Consider the following 16,627-nt stretch of genomic DNA (forward strand, 5'->3'; position numbering starts at 1 on the left):
TATGAAATGGCCGTTCGCCATTTTGACCTAATTTACGGATTTGAGTAAAAGCCAGCATATTCTATTCGGACTGAGCACACTTTCATTATGATGCAAAAGACTATGCTGGACCAAATATTCATTTGCCGTTAATTGTTTTACTACTTAATCGAACCAGACTACAGTTGGGTATTTTAAAGTTTATATTTTTAAATGCGTCAATTCATAGCTTATCTTCATATTAGAACATTTGTATGAACATATGAAATATAATGTCACAAAATAAATTTTGATTAAAATATTTCATTGAGTAAACATGTATTTCAAAGTTTATCTTTACAAAGTGTGTCAGTTTAATTTGAGGCCAAAAAAACAACATTCTGCATAAGTACGTTGTATTCAACAAGTATCATAAATGCAGTTTATATTTTCTCCTTGAGGAAAAGTTCAAACCTTTGTTGCAAATGCTTTGCCAACTTGATCGATTAGGTTTGCATTTCGATCACCCCTGCCCAAACCAATCATTTTCAGTAAGATAGAACATATTTAAAGTATAAAATATAGAATATTACAGAATTATTATATAAGTTGTGAAGCAAGCCTCCTTAAGAGCAAATATGACACATGCACTGTGTTTCGTGAAGAAAGTCTAATCTTCTGTATTTCTAGTCTACGTGTGTCTGGCGGGAAAAGGTAACCTAAAAGCTAATTCCATCCTAATACAATAACACGGTATATAGGGAAATTCCATGGCTACTGGTAACTAGTTTATAGCAAGATAGCAATATAGACGTGAGAGGGGACAGACATGAATATGACATGAATATGTTAATGACTGTCGAGCTGTATGGGGTGACCGTCCATTAAGATATAGACGCACGTGTTCTGGGAGTTTTCATAGAGCAATAGTAAGGTATGCCTACAGTAATGGTAGAGTTATCTAATAACTAAATGAATACATGGTGTGTTTATTCACGTGTTACAAAAGAGAGCATTCATTTTCTTGATCTGATCGTAGCAAAACAAACAAAAAAGAACTTTTCATCCCATCATGCAAAATTTTGAAAATAACGAAACTTTTTCTTAACGGTACGTAGCATTTCACAAGAAACCAGTGTTCAGAACCAGATAAAGTTACAGTAGCTGGTTACCATGCAGTTGCCAGCTTAAATATAGCCATTTACCAACATAAATTGTAAATTATAGAAACTTGTAAATCTTTTGAAATACAATGTATATACGTGTACAGTTGTAACTGACTACCATAAACTTATTGGTAGAACATTGCTATATGTAGTTATACTCGATTCTTTTTATTTTCTTTTTTACAAAATACCTTTAACGATGTTCATTCAATATCAGAAAGAAAAACCAGAATCCGTATGAATTTCATGATTACAGCACTATAAAAATCTACGAGAAAATCTATCTCGTCTTTCAGCAATATAAGAGTTTCATCTGATATAAATATTTACAGACACTTTGGCACAATCTTTCAGCAAACAACTTCATTTGTAAATACGTATCATCCTATCTAATATGAAACGATGTCTGATGGAATCAATGTTGGTGTTGCTTGTATGAAATCTAATCATCGAATCGCAATAGGTTACTGAATCACTAAGGCTCTCTGAAATATGTCTCCTTAAGATGATCTCTGCTGTCTGGGGTTACATTCTGTACATTTATAACAGGAATAAATATCGTAATATACTACCCCCCCCCCTTTACGAAAAAGGGTAATTTTTATTTGTCTCAACAATCATTGTTTACATTCATGTATATGTAGATTCACCTTCTACTCTGTTTATGATTTTTTTTTTTTGGGGGGGGGGGGGGGGGGTAAAATATACCAAGCGATACAAAATGATACATAGCAAGCGTTTGTCATTTATGGTAAATAAGACGAGGTTCTAGATCTTCTGTCATATACTTCCAAAGTATATTACGAACACACCAAAGCGCTACAGAGATATGAAAGTTTGTAAAAGATCTCTATATTTATGAGGCATCAAAAATTAAAAGCTATGAGCTGGTTAAATAAAATCTTATGGGTCAAAAACATTCATAGAAACGTGTCAGTGTATATGTTATGGGTCGTGGTGTATGGTTGTCTATAAACTCTTTGCTGTTTAATAGAATTTTGGTGGAAAAATTGATGGTGTGTGGACACTTTGGAAATATCTCAGATTATATGAATTGCTAAATATGCTTAACTTGCATCAAATGTATGATTTGTTCTGTAGCTGAGCTAGCAAAACAAATCTAGAAAATTCATTAAAAGCCTTTGCTTCTAATTACAACAAAATACATGCATAAAGACATGTCCATGAGCAGTGTTGCTATACAATAGATTCTGACTGTTAGATTATTACTTAGTTTTAAGCCTGCCAAGGTTACTTTCTTTTTATCCATCATGAATATCATATTCAGTTCTTGCACAGTCGTCCCCAGTGCGAAGCTCCTATCAGCAAATCTTCAATGCTTGTTTTATGAGAATAGTTGGCGGATAAAAATAAAACCAATGCATTTCATTAGATGAACTCAGAATACATAGATATGAAATCAAAATAAGGCAAATAAGATCCGCAAATGTTGAAATTAAAGTGTCATACACTTCACTTTCATTAAATTCAGTTTCTGTTGGAGTACACTTGATAAGGAGTGGCTGCTACATTTTGTTTGCTGTTCCTTTGCATAAACGCCTGGTCCATTGAAGACTTTGAATCACGAGCCAATAAAGGAAGACGATTTAAAGCGGTAACGACTTATGTCCTAGAGAATTTCGTGTCATGCCCCATGCAAGCCAACCTTTTCTGTACATATATTAGACCCTTTTCTCTGCATCACATAAAGGATCTTGTGTATTAAAAATAATTATAGTCGATTTAGCATCCATTATCTTTGCATGATGCTGTAGTTCGAGATCGGTCTTGTGTTAAGTTATGGCTTCCTAGCGTAATGATTTCCTATGTTTTGCCCACTTGCTGAGTTCATTAATACACGGGTCGTTTTAACCCCATCCTACACAAGGGAGAGGAATGCTGATCTTATTGCAGATTATTTTAGTAGGTCAATGTTATATCAGCGTATTAAATTATTTAATACGCTGATATAACATTGATTTACCTGATCATGAATTTATTAGCATATACATTCGCGTATATATTCATACCCCTATAGATAACATTAATTCTTTTATTGATTTGATGCGCTTGATCCACAGATCAAATACTTGATTAATTATTCATAACTGGATTTGCACTAAGAGTACAAGCGTACCTTGTTTAATTTAAACAAAGCTATATATCTTAATAATGTAGATTTTATATGTAATGGATGCTAATATTAATGGCTATGGTATGGAATCTACGGGCATTTATTCAAATATATAAAGTGTAGCGTTTATCAGCGGATTGTACTGTGAATTGTAGATCCAAACCTAAAGGTTATTGTAGATCTCTGATAAATTACTTAAGGAGGCTAGGTGTATTGATACCGACAGTATTGATCCCCTTAAAAGAAGAGCTCTATATCTGAATATAGAAAAATATCAAAATCTAAAAGGTAAAATGTTTGCAATTCCAATGTTTCTTTACTAAATAGTAACTACATGTATAGTTTATAGTTATAGAAACCATATGTTAAAATGTTAGGTAAATCAGGTGGCTGATTGGTTGACTATCCGGCCTCCTTATAAATCTTTGTGATACATGTACATCTCAGAAGCACTGCTTTCTCTGTGTCCGACCTGATACAAATGGAAGATGACCATGCCAAGGACAGAAAATATCTCAGATTTATTTCACCTGAAAATTTTCACCTTAATTTTGGCACCGGAATTGTGGCTTCAAACTCCTTAAAGGTTTTTTTGGGGTTGTTGTTGTAAATTTAACTTGAATAATTTGAATTTTCATTTATTTGAAAAAAAAAAGAGATTCCTTATTCTGAGAAGACAATACAGAAAAAAAAACCCGCAAAAATATTTTCTTAGCAATTCTTTGCAGTTTGCAGCAATGCAAGTAATTGTATAATCTTGACCGAATGTTTTATACTATATTGACTATATCTATTTTACTATCTTGACAAAAGTTTTCGTACTGTATTGATTGAATATTTTATTCTTCATGTACATGTATATTAACCGAATGTTTTATACTATATTGATTGAATGTTTTATATAATATTGACCGAAAGTTTTAAATTATATTGACCGAATGTTTTATATCATATTGACCGAAAGTTTTATATCACATTGACCGAAAGTTTTAAATTATATTGACCGAATGTTTTATATCATATTGGCTGAATGTTTTATGCTATATTGACTGAATGTTTTATATTATATTGGCTGAATGTTTTATGCTATATTGACTGAATGTTAATACTATAATGACTGAATTTTTCTTACTATCTTGATTGAATATTTTTTACTTCATGTATAATAACCGAATGTTTTTTATTATATTGACCGAATGGTTTATACTCGTCTATATTGACCGAATGTTTTATATTATATTGACCGAATGATTTATACTATATTGACTGACTGTTTCATACTACATGTATATTGACCTAATATTTTTACTGCATTTACCGAAAGTTTTATACTATCAAATTGACCGAATATTTCATACTATATCTACCGAATGTTTTATACAATATTGATCGAATATTTCATACTATATCTACCAAATGTTTTATGTTGTATAGGTACATCGCTAATCCCGGTTGTCGGACTTTAGCTACGTTTGACTATCACAACACTTAAACACATTGAACTACAGCTTTATTTGAACACAAAGCACGTACTAATACTTTAATACAAGTTTGTGCTACATATACATCACACGGTGGGAGGGGGGGGGGGGGGGCTAAGATGTTGTGGTAAAAAGCTCACAGAATAAAATATGCAAGTCAGTGCAGTTTTTTTTAAGTTCAAGTATATAAACACGTACAAGGGTATGCTTCACAGCTTTTCAGATTTTCGAGATTACTTTAAAGTTTACTTCTTTTTAATTTGGAAACCAATAGATGTGTTGGCAAGAAGATTTTGTGTGAATCCCAACGCTCATTAAAACCAAGTTAAATCAACTCTGTCGGAAAAATATGCATCATGCAAGTCGCTTTTCTGATTACAAGTTTATTCTCTCTCTCTCTCTCTCTCTCTCTCTCTCTCTCTCTCTGAGAGACAGAATCAACATTTAATAGCATGTTTTGTTCCGGAATCTGTTCGATTAACAATTATTTGAAATCAATGGCCACACTCTAACTCCATTATCCTACTAGTTCTAGCAGCCCTGTATCGTGATAAAGAAGTCGCTGACCCTGTATCTTTATAGACGTTTTTTCGCAGAAGATGCCCAAAGTTTTGGTTCTGAAAGTTTTTCGCAAATTCTAAGGCGATAACTAAATCAAATACATTGTAGATTCAGGTATCTAAAACCATTTTGTTTTAAGAATTCAATGTTCGTGAAGAACTAAATGAAAAAATAGTTTTGACAAATTCTCAAACTAAATTTAAATTGAATGGTATTTTGTGGGTTTAATTGTTATGAAGCCATATGCTATCTAGCCCAAATATTCCAAATTTTAATTTCGTCTATAATGAAGTTATTCAATTAGAACCATTTTTACAAGACTTTGGACTTTCAGTAAGGCGTAGCTATCTATTCCTTGTATCAAAATAAGTTAAAAAATGACGCGGTTTCAAGCGAAATGTGCACCGATTGCTGTTGATTTCAAAGAACCATGGCTGAGTGGCCAGCAATGAAATAGACAGGCCTACGTCACAGTGCTGTTTGACACAACTACCCAAAGTCCAAGCTCTTGTTAAAATGGTTTTACTTTGGAAAAATTGGAATTAACAATCAGGAGTTCTGATCACTAAAATTACATACATGATGCTTATTTATGTACATTTAATGATGTAAACAATTTGTTAACCATTCCTAATCTGAGTCTTTCATAAGTACCCTGTACATATAACAGAGCATAATTACAAAAGAAAGTGAAAGGAAACTTGCGACCGAATAATAGTTCAAAGTGCCGTGCTCGTAAGAGAATAATTTATAGGAAGTAAGTTCTTAATCTGGTGGACACAAAACACTTCACAATACTTAATTGTACAAGACACAGTTTCATATTCAGATCAGCCAAATAAAATGATTGTATATACGTACGCATCTCTGTCGCATTCAAGATAAAAATCTGTTCGCAGACTAATTAAATTCACGATTTGTTATGAAAAAAAATTACAATAGAAAAATCCCGTACCTTAATACTGGTTGTGGCCCAGGTAGAGGAATTATTTTCCACGATATGATATGCCATTTTTCCAGCAAAATAATTATTCCTTTTTCTTGCTGGAGAGAAAACAGTCATAAGCTTTTGGCTCTTCCCAGCTGTGTCACTCTCCGGGCAAAAACATGTCTTTAAAAGTTGTAAGCAATTGCCGTATTAAATTGCTGTTTCGGTAAAACGATACAATAATGAATGAAATTCCAAGCCTGGCATTGAAAGGTTAATTTCAAAAGATCTGAAAAAGTTCCTCGGCTCCCTCTTTTCAATATCACGTGACACCCTTACGCGAAACAATTGGCTGGCGGCGTTAAGTGGCTCTATCTCGGGAGCGTTTGTCTGTCGGAAGCTCCATTTGATACACAGGTAGGATACATTAATGGTAAACTGCTTAAATAACTGTTAATCGTCAAAGATAGCGCCTGGTGATGGGTGAATGGTTTTCATCAGTAAGCGCGTTGAGGTACGCGGTATTAATAATGACTGCTTTCGATTTGATGCCAACTTGTTGATTATTTGTTTTCCGTGGCTCACACCTGTTGGAGAGACTCTCCACAGAAATATTTCAATACTCGCTTCATCAATTGGAGAAAATAAGACTGGTTTATGAGATAATATACTCGAGTTTATCAAATTAGAACGACTTTAAAGAATTCTAAAATTTCTGCTTAAGATGCGAACGGATTGACGCTCGACAGACCTCAATATTAGATCGGTTACTGCGTCTAAACGTTCCAGACAAAAAAATTATTCCTATGCAAATATCGATATCAAATATATCTCTCAATTTGCGTAGAAGATATCTTAAGAGCTAGAGGACGACCGATGTATACATTATTAAATATCCGTAGCGCCTAATACGCACCAAATACAAATACCATATGAATCTAGTACGGGGTCTGCATGCGCAACTATTACCCCATTAATTAGTATGTGGGGCACAAAGGCGTCAAATCTAAATTAACTCATTATTGTACAAGACTGTTTTCACACAGAATCGTACTACGCTTCCTCGCAGTACTAAAGTACCTATGAATGTTTATTTCTCATATCGATGGTACATGAGTAACACACACAAAAAAAATATTTATAAATGTACGAAATCAGGGTCAAATTAGGAAGATTACCTGAGTTAGATAAATCGAGCTAATATTTTTTTAACAAATATGGACAATTTTTTAATGAATCAATATCTATGGTATTCATTAGAATTATCTTGTGTCTGATATATATTTGTCAACAACAAGAGCATTAGTTTAAATATTGATGTGATTTTTAATTTTTTTAAAGTTCTTTGTAGTTTTACAAAGTTACTGAAATTTTGTCAATATTTTCAATGACACTATTCCCTAAGCTCTACGTAGATATTGATTTTTGTTTTCAATGACAGAGCGAAAATTTTCATAATTATATATAAGTCGGTCTTTAACCAAGTCGTCTAGATGTACTTGACCTTTTGACCTTGAGATGATTTACCTATTGACTAATTGACTTGTCGCTAGCCAATTGGCATTTTTTCCTTATAAATTATATCCTTATGTAAAAATTCGACCCCTATTGTGGCCCCACCGTACCCTCGGGGGTCATGATTTTCACAACTTTGAATCTGAAAATTATATTTTTGATTTTTCTGAGAGAGAGAGAGAGAGAGAGAGAGAGAGAGAGAGAGAGAGAGAGAGAGAGAGAGAGAGAGAGAGAATGTGTGTGTGTGTGTGTGAGAGAGAGAGAGAGAGAGAGAGAGAGAGAGAGAGAGAGAGAGAGAGAGAGAGAGAGAGAGAGAGAGAGATCTTATCTTATCGAACCATATCTATTGGGATTTTTTGTTGTTTTTAACTTGGATGTTATCTTTGCAATAAATGTAAATTTTTGAAATTCTCTACAATAAATGTCTACATGGTAGATATCATTATTTTCTAGCAATGTGATATCTTTCGTTCAGTTGTTGAGGGATTCTACAGGAAGGATGCAACAAACAAGATACCAATGAATCAAACAGCTTGCACTCTTTGATAAAGAAAAATTAAAATTAATCGATGTGTGGAATATTTTGATGCATGAAATTCTAATACAGAAAAGCAATTAAAAGTTAAGGTTCGAACTGCAGTTAAAATTTTAAAGGAGGCAATCAAAATGACTGCATTTATAATTAAGCCTAATTATACCAATCCTTTGATGGCGACTATAGATAGTGACTATCAAGGTTAAGATTCAATTCAATTCAGCTACACTTCACTGGTATTCGAGGTTCATCATCAGTATACACAAATGAACACAAAACACGTGTGTATGTATATAATTAAGACAAAAAATAACATTACAACTATTCACCAACTCGTTAAAATTTCATTATATTTGGATTTGCATAGTATCTCTTGGACAAAAACATTTTTCTATCCTTTGCAAAATGTGTACTAGAACATTCTAAAATATAATGAAATTCATCCCAATGGTATAAAAGTCAAATGTGTACATTTTCAAGATCGCCACACGATTCTCTAGCTACTGAATATGAACGGGAAAAAGTCTACCTTTTTATCAATTTTATGCATTGCTCACATCATGAAAACTAAATATACATATGATTGAGATGTTGAGCTGACCATCTCAAAGGCGAACAGGAGAGAATTTGGATTTCAAAGAGATCTGCAATGACCTCCACATTTGACTTAGAGCTATATGTAAATGAGAACCAGAAAATTTGATGAAATATTGAAAGGTAGAATTTAATTGCATGTCACATATAAGTAAACTTATTTAGAAGGGCTGTCTGCTAGAGTCTGCATCATGACTATAAGTCAGAGGATGATATACAGGGGTATTGATGTGTTTGATATACATATGATACCCTTCTGATGATATGTAAATCGTTATTTGATTGGATAGGCGAATTCTATCGTGTATTCAGTATTTTCCCTATGTCATATGGACATCATTTATCAATTTAAACAAGAATTCATCTTGACGCAAGCGTCAAATGGGCCGCAAAAAATATAATTGTTGTATGAGTCATTGGTTGTTTACAATAAAACACACCACAAAATAGAAAATAAAATTTGGTTGTACTATTTTTTATGGTAAATTTTAATATAATTTCAGCAAGTTGTTTTGAAGTTTAACTTTTTACTAATATCACAAAGAATCGAGTTCGTTACTGTAAGCATTTCTAACGGTAATTGTTTGATCATTGCCATAGTATGAAGTAATGGAAAACACATTGATTTGTACAATTCAAAGTTCAACTCATCATTTTTCTCTTGGAGATTATGTATTTCAAACCAATTTGTTTTTTTTTTTGTTGCATCGTATTGAATGAAAACTTAATGCATTAGTTTATATGAATTTAAGAGACCACATGATAAAATAGAAATTGATTAGTTTAAATTTTCCAGTCAATTCAAATTTTCATTTCTGTCATATTTTTGCGTAAATAATTGAAATTGATGTCATTTCATGATATTTTCTACCACATTTTACATGGAAATATAATAAATACACACACAAAGTCATTTTATTTGACACGGCACACAGAAATTCAAATATATCATTTATAAAAAATTTAATGACATTCAGGTCTTTAGTATTTTAGGTCTTTAGTATGTACCGCATACCGATCCCGATGCATTGTTTTGAAAAGAATGTAAAAACTCCGAAGTTTTCCGAATGGATTATAGTCTCGATAAAAACGCGCCAAACACGACAATCTATTAAGTATGACCTACTAGTATTTTTCAATTACGAGTAAAACAAAAAATATGTGATATTTTTTAAAAGGTACATCACATATTTCTATATGCAAATTTACTTTTAATTCATAAAAAATATGCATGGTATTAATTCTATTAAAAAGAACTATCCCGCAGAAACGCAGTAACAATATTTAAATGTGTATCAAATAACGGACCGCCTTCCGGCGGCCCGTAATTAAGCATAACGTTTTTACAAGGGATAAAATATGTCTAAAATGTTTACTTTTTGATAGAAAATTGAATCACAAAAAGAATTTTTGAGGCAACAAAGTTAACCCGAGTCTAAAGATAAGTGGGTTGGAATAAATTTCCCCCAATATAATTCATATACTTCTATAAAATCGTTAGCTATCACATGTATACATTAATCAATGGACACATAAATGTAAACTATTAAGCGATCATTTAGCTGCAGGTCTAAGCTACCGGTTGAAAAAATTCTGATGGACAACCTGGGAGCTGCTGTTACAGTTCCGTACAAAAAAAAATTACAATTTTATGGCGCAAAAAGTTTTTTACTTGATTTGGACTGATTAACCTTATTTTCACACAAATTTGGTGGAAAATAATTAATAAATTTTAGGGGGTTATACGAAGTTGTGATTGAACACCGAACAATATCGTCACTTCAAACAATTGGTTTATACATACCATGCCAGTTATATGTCCATGACAAGAATTCAGTTGGTGTGAAGGTTACTGACCGACTGCTTAAACATCGTCACCAAAAAAAAAAAAACACGCGGGAAAAATTTACGTCATACTTAAACGTCACATACAATTTGAAGACTAGATATTCAACTCGAAAACAAACGAAGCCATGCCTTCAAATTTGGTTCTCAACTAGATTTGTCATTGCTCTTAGGGACAGCTTGAAAGACAATTCCGTTCCGCATTAGAGCATAATGACGGTGTCCACAGACTACATACTTTATCGCCGTCAATCAGCCTTGATGCTTATTGAAGGAGAATGGATTTCCTTCTCTCCAGGCGAGAAAATTATGGCGAATTTCAAAATAATTAATAAGTCCATCCATGCCTTTCCGGATCGAAAAAGCCCTGGCCTTTTTCTCCCTATAAAATCGACTGCTCAGTTAAACGGTTCCAAATTCTACGAAATAAAAGATTTTTTATGTATGTATATAAGACAAATACGGATTCTTTACAAAACACGACTGTACTCTTTTCTTGCAACAGTAATGTCAGTTATGCATATATACATGTATAATAGGTACGTTGTATATATTATGCAATTCATTTTTATTTATTTTCAAAACAGGACTGAACATTTTATTGCACAGTAATTTTATTTATGCATTTAGTAATTATGCTGTAAACAAACAATTACTAGTGATTATTCTTATATTATTACAATCAGATATAATTAGTCTTATGGTGTTTCAATTGTGTACCTAAGAAATCGGAAATGTCCATGCTTGATAATTCAGAATATTAAATGATAAGAAACGATTACTTCGAATATACCCTGAAATGAAACATTAACACAAAGACAATACGAAGCAAAGAATTTGTAACAATAAAATATATCCGTGTAAAAAGTATTTATCCCTTTAATGTGATAACCATGATGCATCATTACAAAGTATCATGAATCAATACAGGCAAAAGCAATGTAATGAACTCAATATGTATTAGCATCATTGATTACAATGTAATGAACTCAATTTGTATTAGTATCATTGATTACAATGTTATGAACTCAATATGTACTAGTATCATTGATTACAATGTTATGAACTCAATATGTACTAGTATCATTGATTACAATGTTATGAACTCAATATGTACTAGTATCATTGATTGCAATGTTATGAACTCAATATGTACTAGTATCATTGATTACAATGTAATGAACTCAATATGTACTAGTATCATTGGTTACAATGTAATAAACTCAATATGTACTAGTATCATCGATTACAATGTAATGGACTTGATATGTACTAATTTTATCGATAACAATGTAAAGAACTCAATATGTATACATGTATCATCGATTACAATGTAATGAACTCAATATGTATTAGTATCATTGATTACAATGTAATGAACTCACTAAGTACTAGTATCATTGATTATAATTTAATGAACTCAATATGTACTAGCATAATTGATTACAATGTAATGAACTCAATATGTACAAGCAAGTATAATCGATTACAATGTAATGAACTTAATATGCACTATAGTATCATCGACTACGATGTAATTAACTCTGTGTCATTAATTACAATGTAATGAACTCAATATGTACTAGTATCATCGATTACAATGTAATGAACTCAATATGTACTAGTATCATCGATTACAATGTAATGAACTCAATATGTTAAGTATCATTGATTATAATTAAATGAACTCAATATGTACTAGCATAATTGATTACAATGTAATGAACTCAATATGTACAAGCAAGTATAATCGATTACAATGTAATGAACTTAATATGCACTATAGTATCATCGACTACGATGTAATTAACTCTGTGTCATTAATTACAATGTAATGAACTCAATATGTACTAGTATCATTGATTACAATGTAATGAACTCAATATGTACTAGTATCATTGGTTACAATGTTATAAACTCAATATGTACTAGTATCATCGATTACAATGTAATGGACTTGATATGTACTAATTTTATCGATAACAATGTAAAGAAATCAATATGTATACATGTATCATCGATTACAATGTAATGAACTCAATATGTACTAGTATGAAATGACAACAAACCATCCCGAATACCACAATGTATAGTTATTTGCAATTAAATGACCATATAAATATCTGATTACAATGCAATGGCCCACAAACTATCAATTACAATACTGTAGTATAACCTCCGGGATATGTCTGTTATACACTACCTATAGCTAAAAGCTTCGTTATATTCCATGTTACATGTACTATGTGCGTGTGAACATTGTATCATCTTATTAAATAGTTCTGCGCTCCATGAGATTTACACTGCACCGCCATCTTGCGCGTGATATATACATGTACATTAATCTTTACATACAAATAGGTCAAAGATAGGTCAAATTGTGATAACTAGAAGTCTACGATTAACATTGCTATCAATATATGTTTGAGCATGTGGAATGTGAATAGTGCTTTTTTCAACGATCCGTACGTTTTATCACAAGATTTGAGAGAGAGAATACAGATAATTTTGGCAACTGTTTTGTAATCTCTCAGATGTATCAGTATCTTTTTTTTGAAAGTTTTGAAGCATAACACAGTTATGCGTTGTGTTTAAGAAATATCGGGGACTACATTGGTTTATGCATAAACAATTTAAAACAGCTACAGTTTTCAAATCAAAGTACTGGGACTACTTGAACCGAATATTGGGTTTGTTGTCTAACCAATGTCCGAACATTAATGATTCAGCATTTGTTAAATTGTACCTGACGGGGAAGTTTCTTGATAAATTATGAATAATTTTACCAGCCATATTAGCCAATGCACTGCTCCATATATAACGCACTTTCGTCTTTAGGGCGGAGATGCGAAAGTGCGAAGTTGCGAAGGCGAAGGAGCGAAAGTGTAAAGATGCGACGACAAAGGAGCAATACTATCACTCTTTCGCCTTCGAACAATAGTAGTATCGCTCCTTTATCTTCGCACCTTCGCACTTTCGCCTTCGCATTATCGCGCTTCACCGTCGCATCTTTACATATTCCTTTATTTGCAATTTCGTATTTTTGCTCTAGCATCAGTCTTCACACTCTTGCATCTTCGCCCTAAAGGCGAAATAGCGACGACTGAAGTTGCCCCGGCCATCGGAACACCATAACTCCCATGCAAACATATAGAAAGCAGATCTCTTAAGATATATGACAAAATACATGTATGTAATTGAAATTTGGATACATTAAACATTTTAAATACTTTTAAAAAAATAGACAAATGGCGTTATTCTATTAAAAGAAGAACCAGAAAGGGGAAACCTGTGTCATAAAGGGTTCAATTTATATGCTTTAAAATTATGTGTTGGTATCAAATACTGTGCGAGAAAAATATTAATAAAATGAGCATTATTTATTTTGTGGAAGGGTATACAAGATTTTGTAAAGTTCAAGTTCTATTGGTGATAATTTGCTGTATCTTTAACAAGGACATTTTGTTTTTTTTATATAATGACAGTCGAAGCTCGTTGGTTTTTTTTTAAGCCACTGGCCTACTTTGCAGAATGTAAATTAATATTTGTAGTTAAAACTGCATATGAGACACAGTCGCAAATTAAATAGATTGAAGCATACCACGACGTGCAGGCGGCAGGGCGGGTGTAGTTATATTCCAAATGACGCGGTTTTATGTTCGTCTTATGTCGAATGGCGCACGTTTTATTGCCCTGCATCTTTTAGCGATATTCCATGCATTAATCGATGGTGTCCCCATTGTGTCACTTCTTGGGGTAATTAAACAAATCGTACAGCTTTTTAATTACAAAATCACATAGAACACGGGACCGCCCTTGCCAGGTATACTGGGTGTGAACAATACTGGTCCAGTATCAAAATGTTGTAAATTTATTGCAGTCCAAAATCAAAATGTACTAAATTTATTGCAGACCAATATCAAAATGTTATAAATTTATTGCAGACCAATATCAAAATGTTGTAGATTTTTTGCAGTCCAAAGCAAAATGTTATAGACTTATTGCAGTCAATTATCAAAATGTTATCGATTTATTGCAGACAAATATCAAAATGTTGTAGATTAATTGTAGTCCAATATCAAAATGTTATAGATTTATTGCAGGCAAATATCATAATGTTATAAATTTATTGCATTCCAATATCAAAATGTTATTAATTTATTGCATTCCAATAACAAATTATTATAAATTTAATGCAGACCAATATCAACATGTTGTAGATTAATTGCAGTCCAATATCAAAATGTACTAAATTAATTGCAGTCCAATAATAAAATGTTATACATTCATTGCAGACCAATATCAAAATGTTATTGTTTTGCAGTCCAAAGCAAATTGTTATAGACTTATTGCAGTCAATTATCAAAATGTTATCGATGTATTGCAGACAAATATCAAAATGTTGTAGATTAATTGTAGTCCAATATCAAAATGTTATAGATTTATTGCAGGCAAATATCATAATGTTATAAATTTATTGCATTCCAATATCAAAATGTTATTAATTTATTGCATTCCAATAACAAATTATTATAAATTTAATGCAGACCAATATCAACATGTTGTAGATTAATTGCAGTCCAATATCAAAACGTACTAAATTAATTGCAGTCCAATAATAAAATGTTATAAATTCATTGCAGACCAATATCAAAATGTTATTGTTTTGCAGTCCAAAGCAAATTGTTATAGATTTATTGCAGTCAATTATCAAAATGTTATCGATTTAATGCAGACAAAACAATAAAAATAAAATTTTATTCTTATTAAGAATACACTGTGTCGGATAATTATGCCAGTGCCAAGACGGCATTTTTGCACCCGCTTAAGATGCAGTTTCGGAAAAATCAATGTATACCAAATGATAGACCGTTGTCTAGAGAGTATATAACCACTTTTGTTTTTAGTGTGTTTCACCTGACAGGTGAGATATTTACCTTTAAGAATTAATATCCCATCGGAAGATGATAATTCCCATAGGAGAATTGACTCTCTTAAAGGAAATATTGACAATCCTATAGGATTTTTAAAAAGTCATGTAGGAATTATATTTCCTATAGGAGAATGGTAATTCCTGTAGGAATTTGATTAAGGCATGTTGTTTTCCTATAGGATATTAAGTTTTCCTATCGGAATTTATTGCAGTCATATATCAAAATGTTACAAATTTATTGCAATCTAATATCAAAGTTTTATAGATTTATTGCAGTCCAATATCAAAATGTTATAGATTTATTGCAGTTCAATATCAAAATGTTATAGATTTATTGCAGTTCAATATCAAAATGTTAAAGATTTATTCATTATTATGTTCACTTTTAAAAGGCTGTGCTGACTGATTCTAATTGCAATTGAGTTTTTTTCCCTGCAACATTCGGGAATAAGACATTTAATTAGACAGCTTAATCACGTGACTTTCTCTTTTGAAATGCACTTTTACTCAACGCAAAGATCGAATAGATTATGTTAGAATTTGTCGGCCATCGAATACAAAAATAGATCTCAATAAGTAAAACTTAAAGAGTTTCCAGAGCGATATAAATCATATTGCATTCTTGAATTTATGTGTAAATTTAAATCTGTAAAATTTATAATCTTTGCAAGTTTTCAAGGTCAGTATATCTATGCGGAATTCGGTTTTGAAATGAGTGTATTTTTGACAATATTAGAATTGACGTTAGGTAAAGTTTAGCTATCTTGCATTTTTTGTAAGAAAATTGCTTACAATATCAAGTAAGTCGTTAGTACATTTTGTGCAAATATTTTTATCTACCTTTTGAAACTTACAGTGTATATCTAAATACATGTACCTTATTGTCGAGTCATGATTTATGATAAATATTTGACCTCTTGTGCGAAATAATATGTTATTGGTCTTAAGATGTCAAAGATGAAACACACATGATCAGC

The 16,627-nt window shown here is 31.9% G+C and overlaps 1 protein-coding gene across 1 annotated transcript in view; it reads right to left on the reverse strand.

Annotated features, from left to right (window-relative positions):
- LOC128162552 (parathyroid hormone/parathyroid hormone-related peptide receptor-like) overlaps positions 1 to 6,747 on the reverse strand; it is a 68,504-nt gene extending 61,757 nt beyond the window's left edge. Inside the window, exon 1 of the mRNA XM_052825790.1 lies at positions 6,256 to 6,747. Coding sequence (XP_052681750.1) covers positions 6,256 to 6,363 — 108 coding nt within the window. The 5' untranslated portion in view covers positions 6,364 to 6,747. The remainder of the gene's footprint in view (positions 1 to 6,255) is intronic.
- Between the last annotated feature and the right edge of the window lie 9,880 nt (positions 6,748 to 16,627).

This window comes from Crassostrea angulata, chromosome 9 (assembly GCF_025612915.1).
Source record: "Crassostrea angulata isolate pt1a10 chromosome 9, ASM2561291v2, whole genome shotgun sequence".
Taxonomy (NCBI): Eukaryota; Metazoa; Mollusca; class Bivalvia; order Ostreida; family Ostreidae; genus Magallana; species Magallana angulata.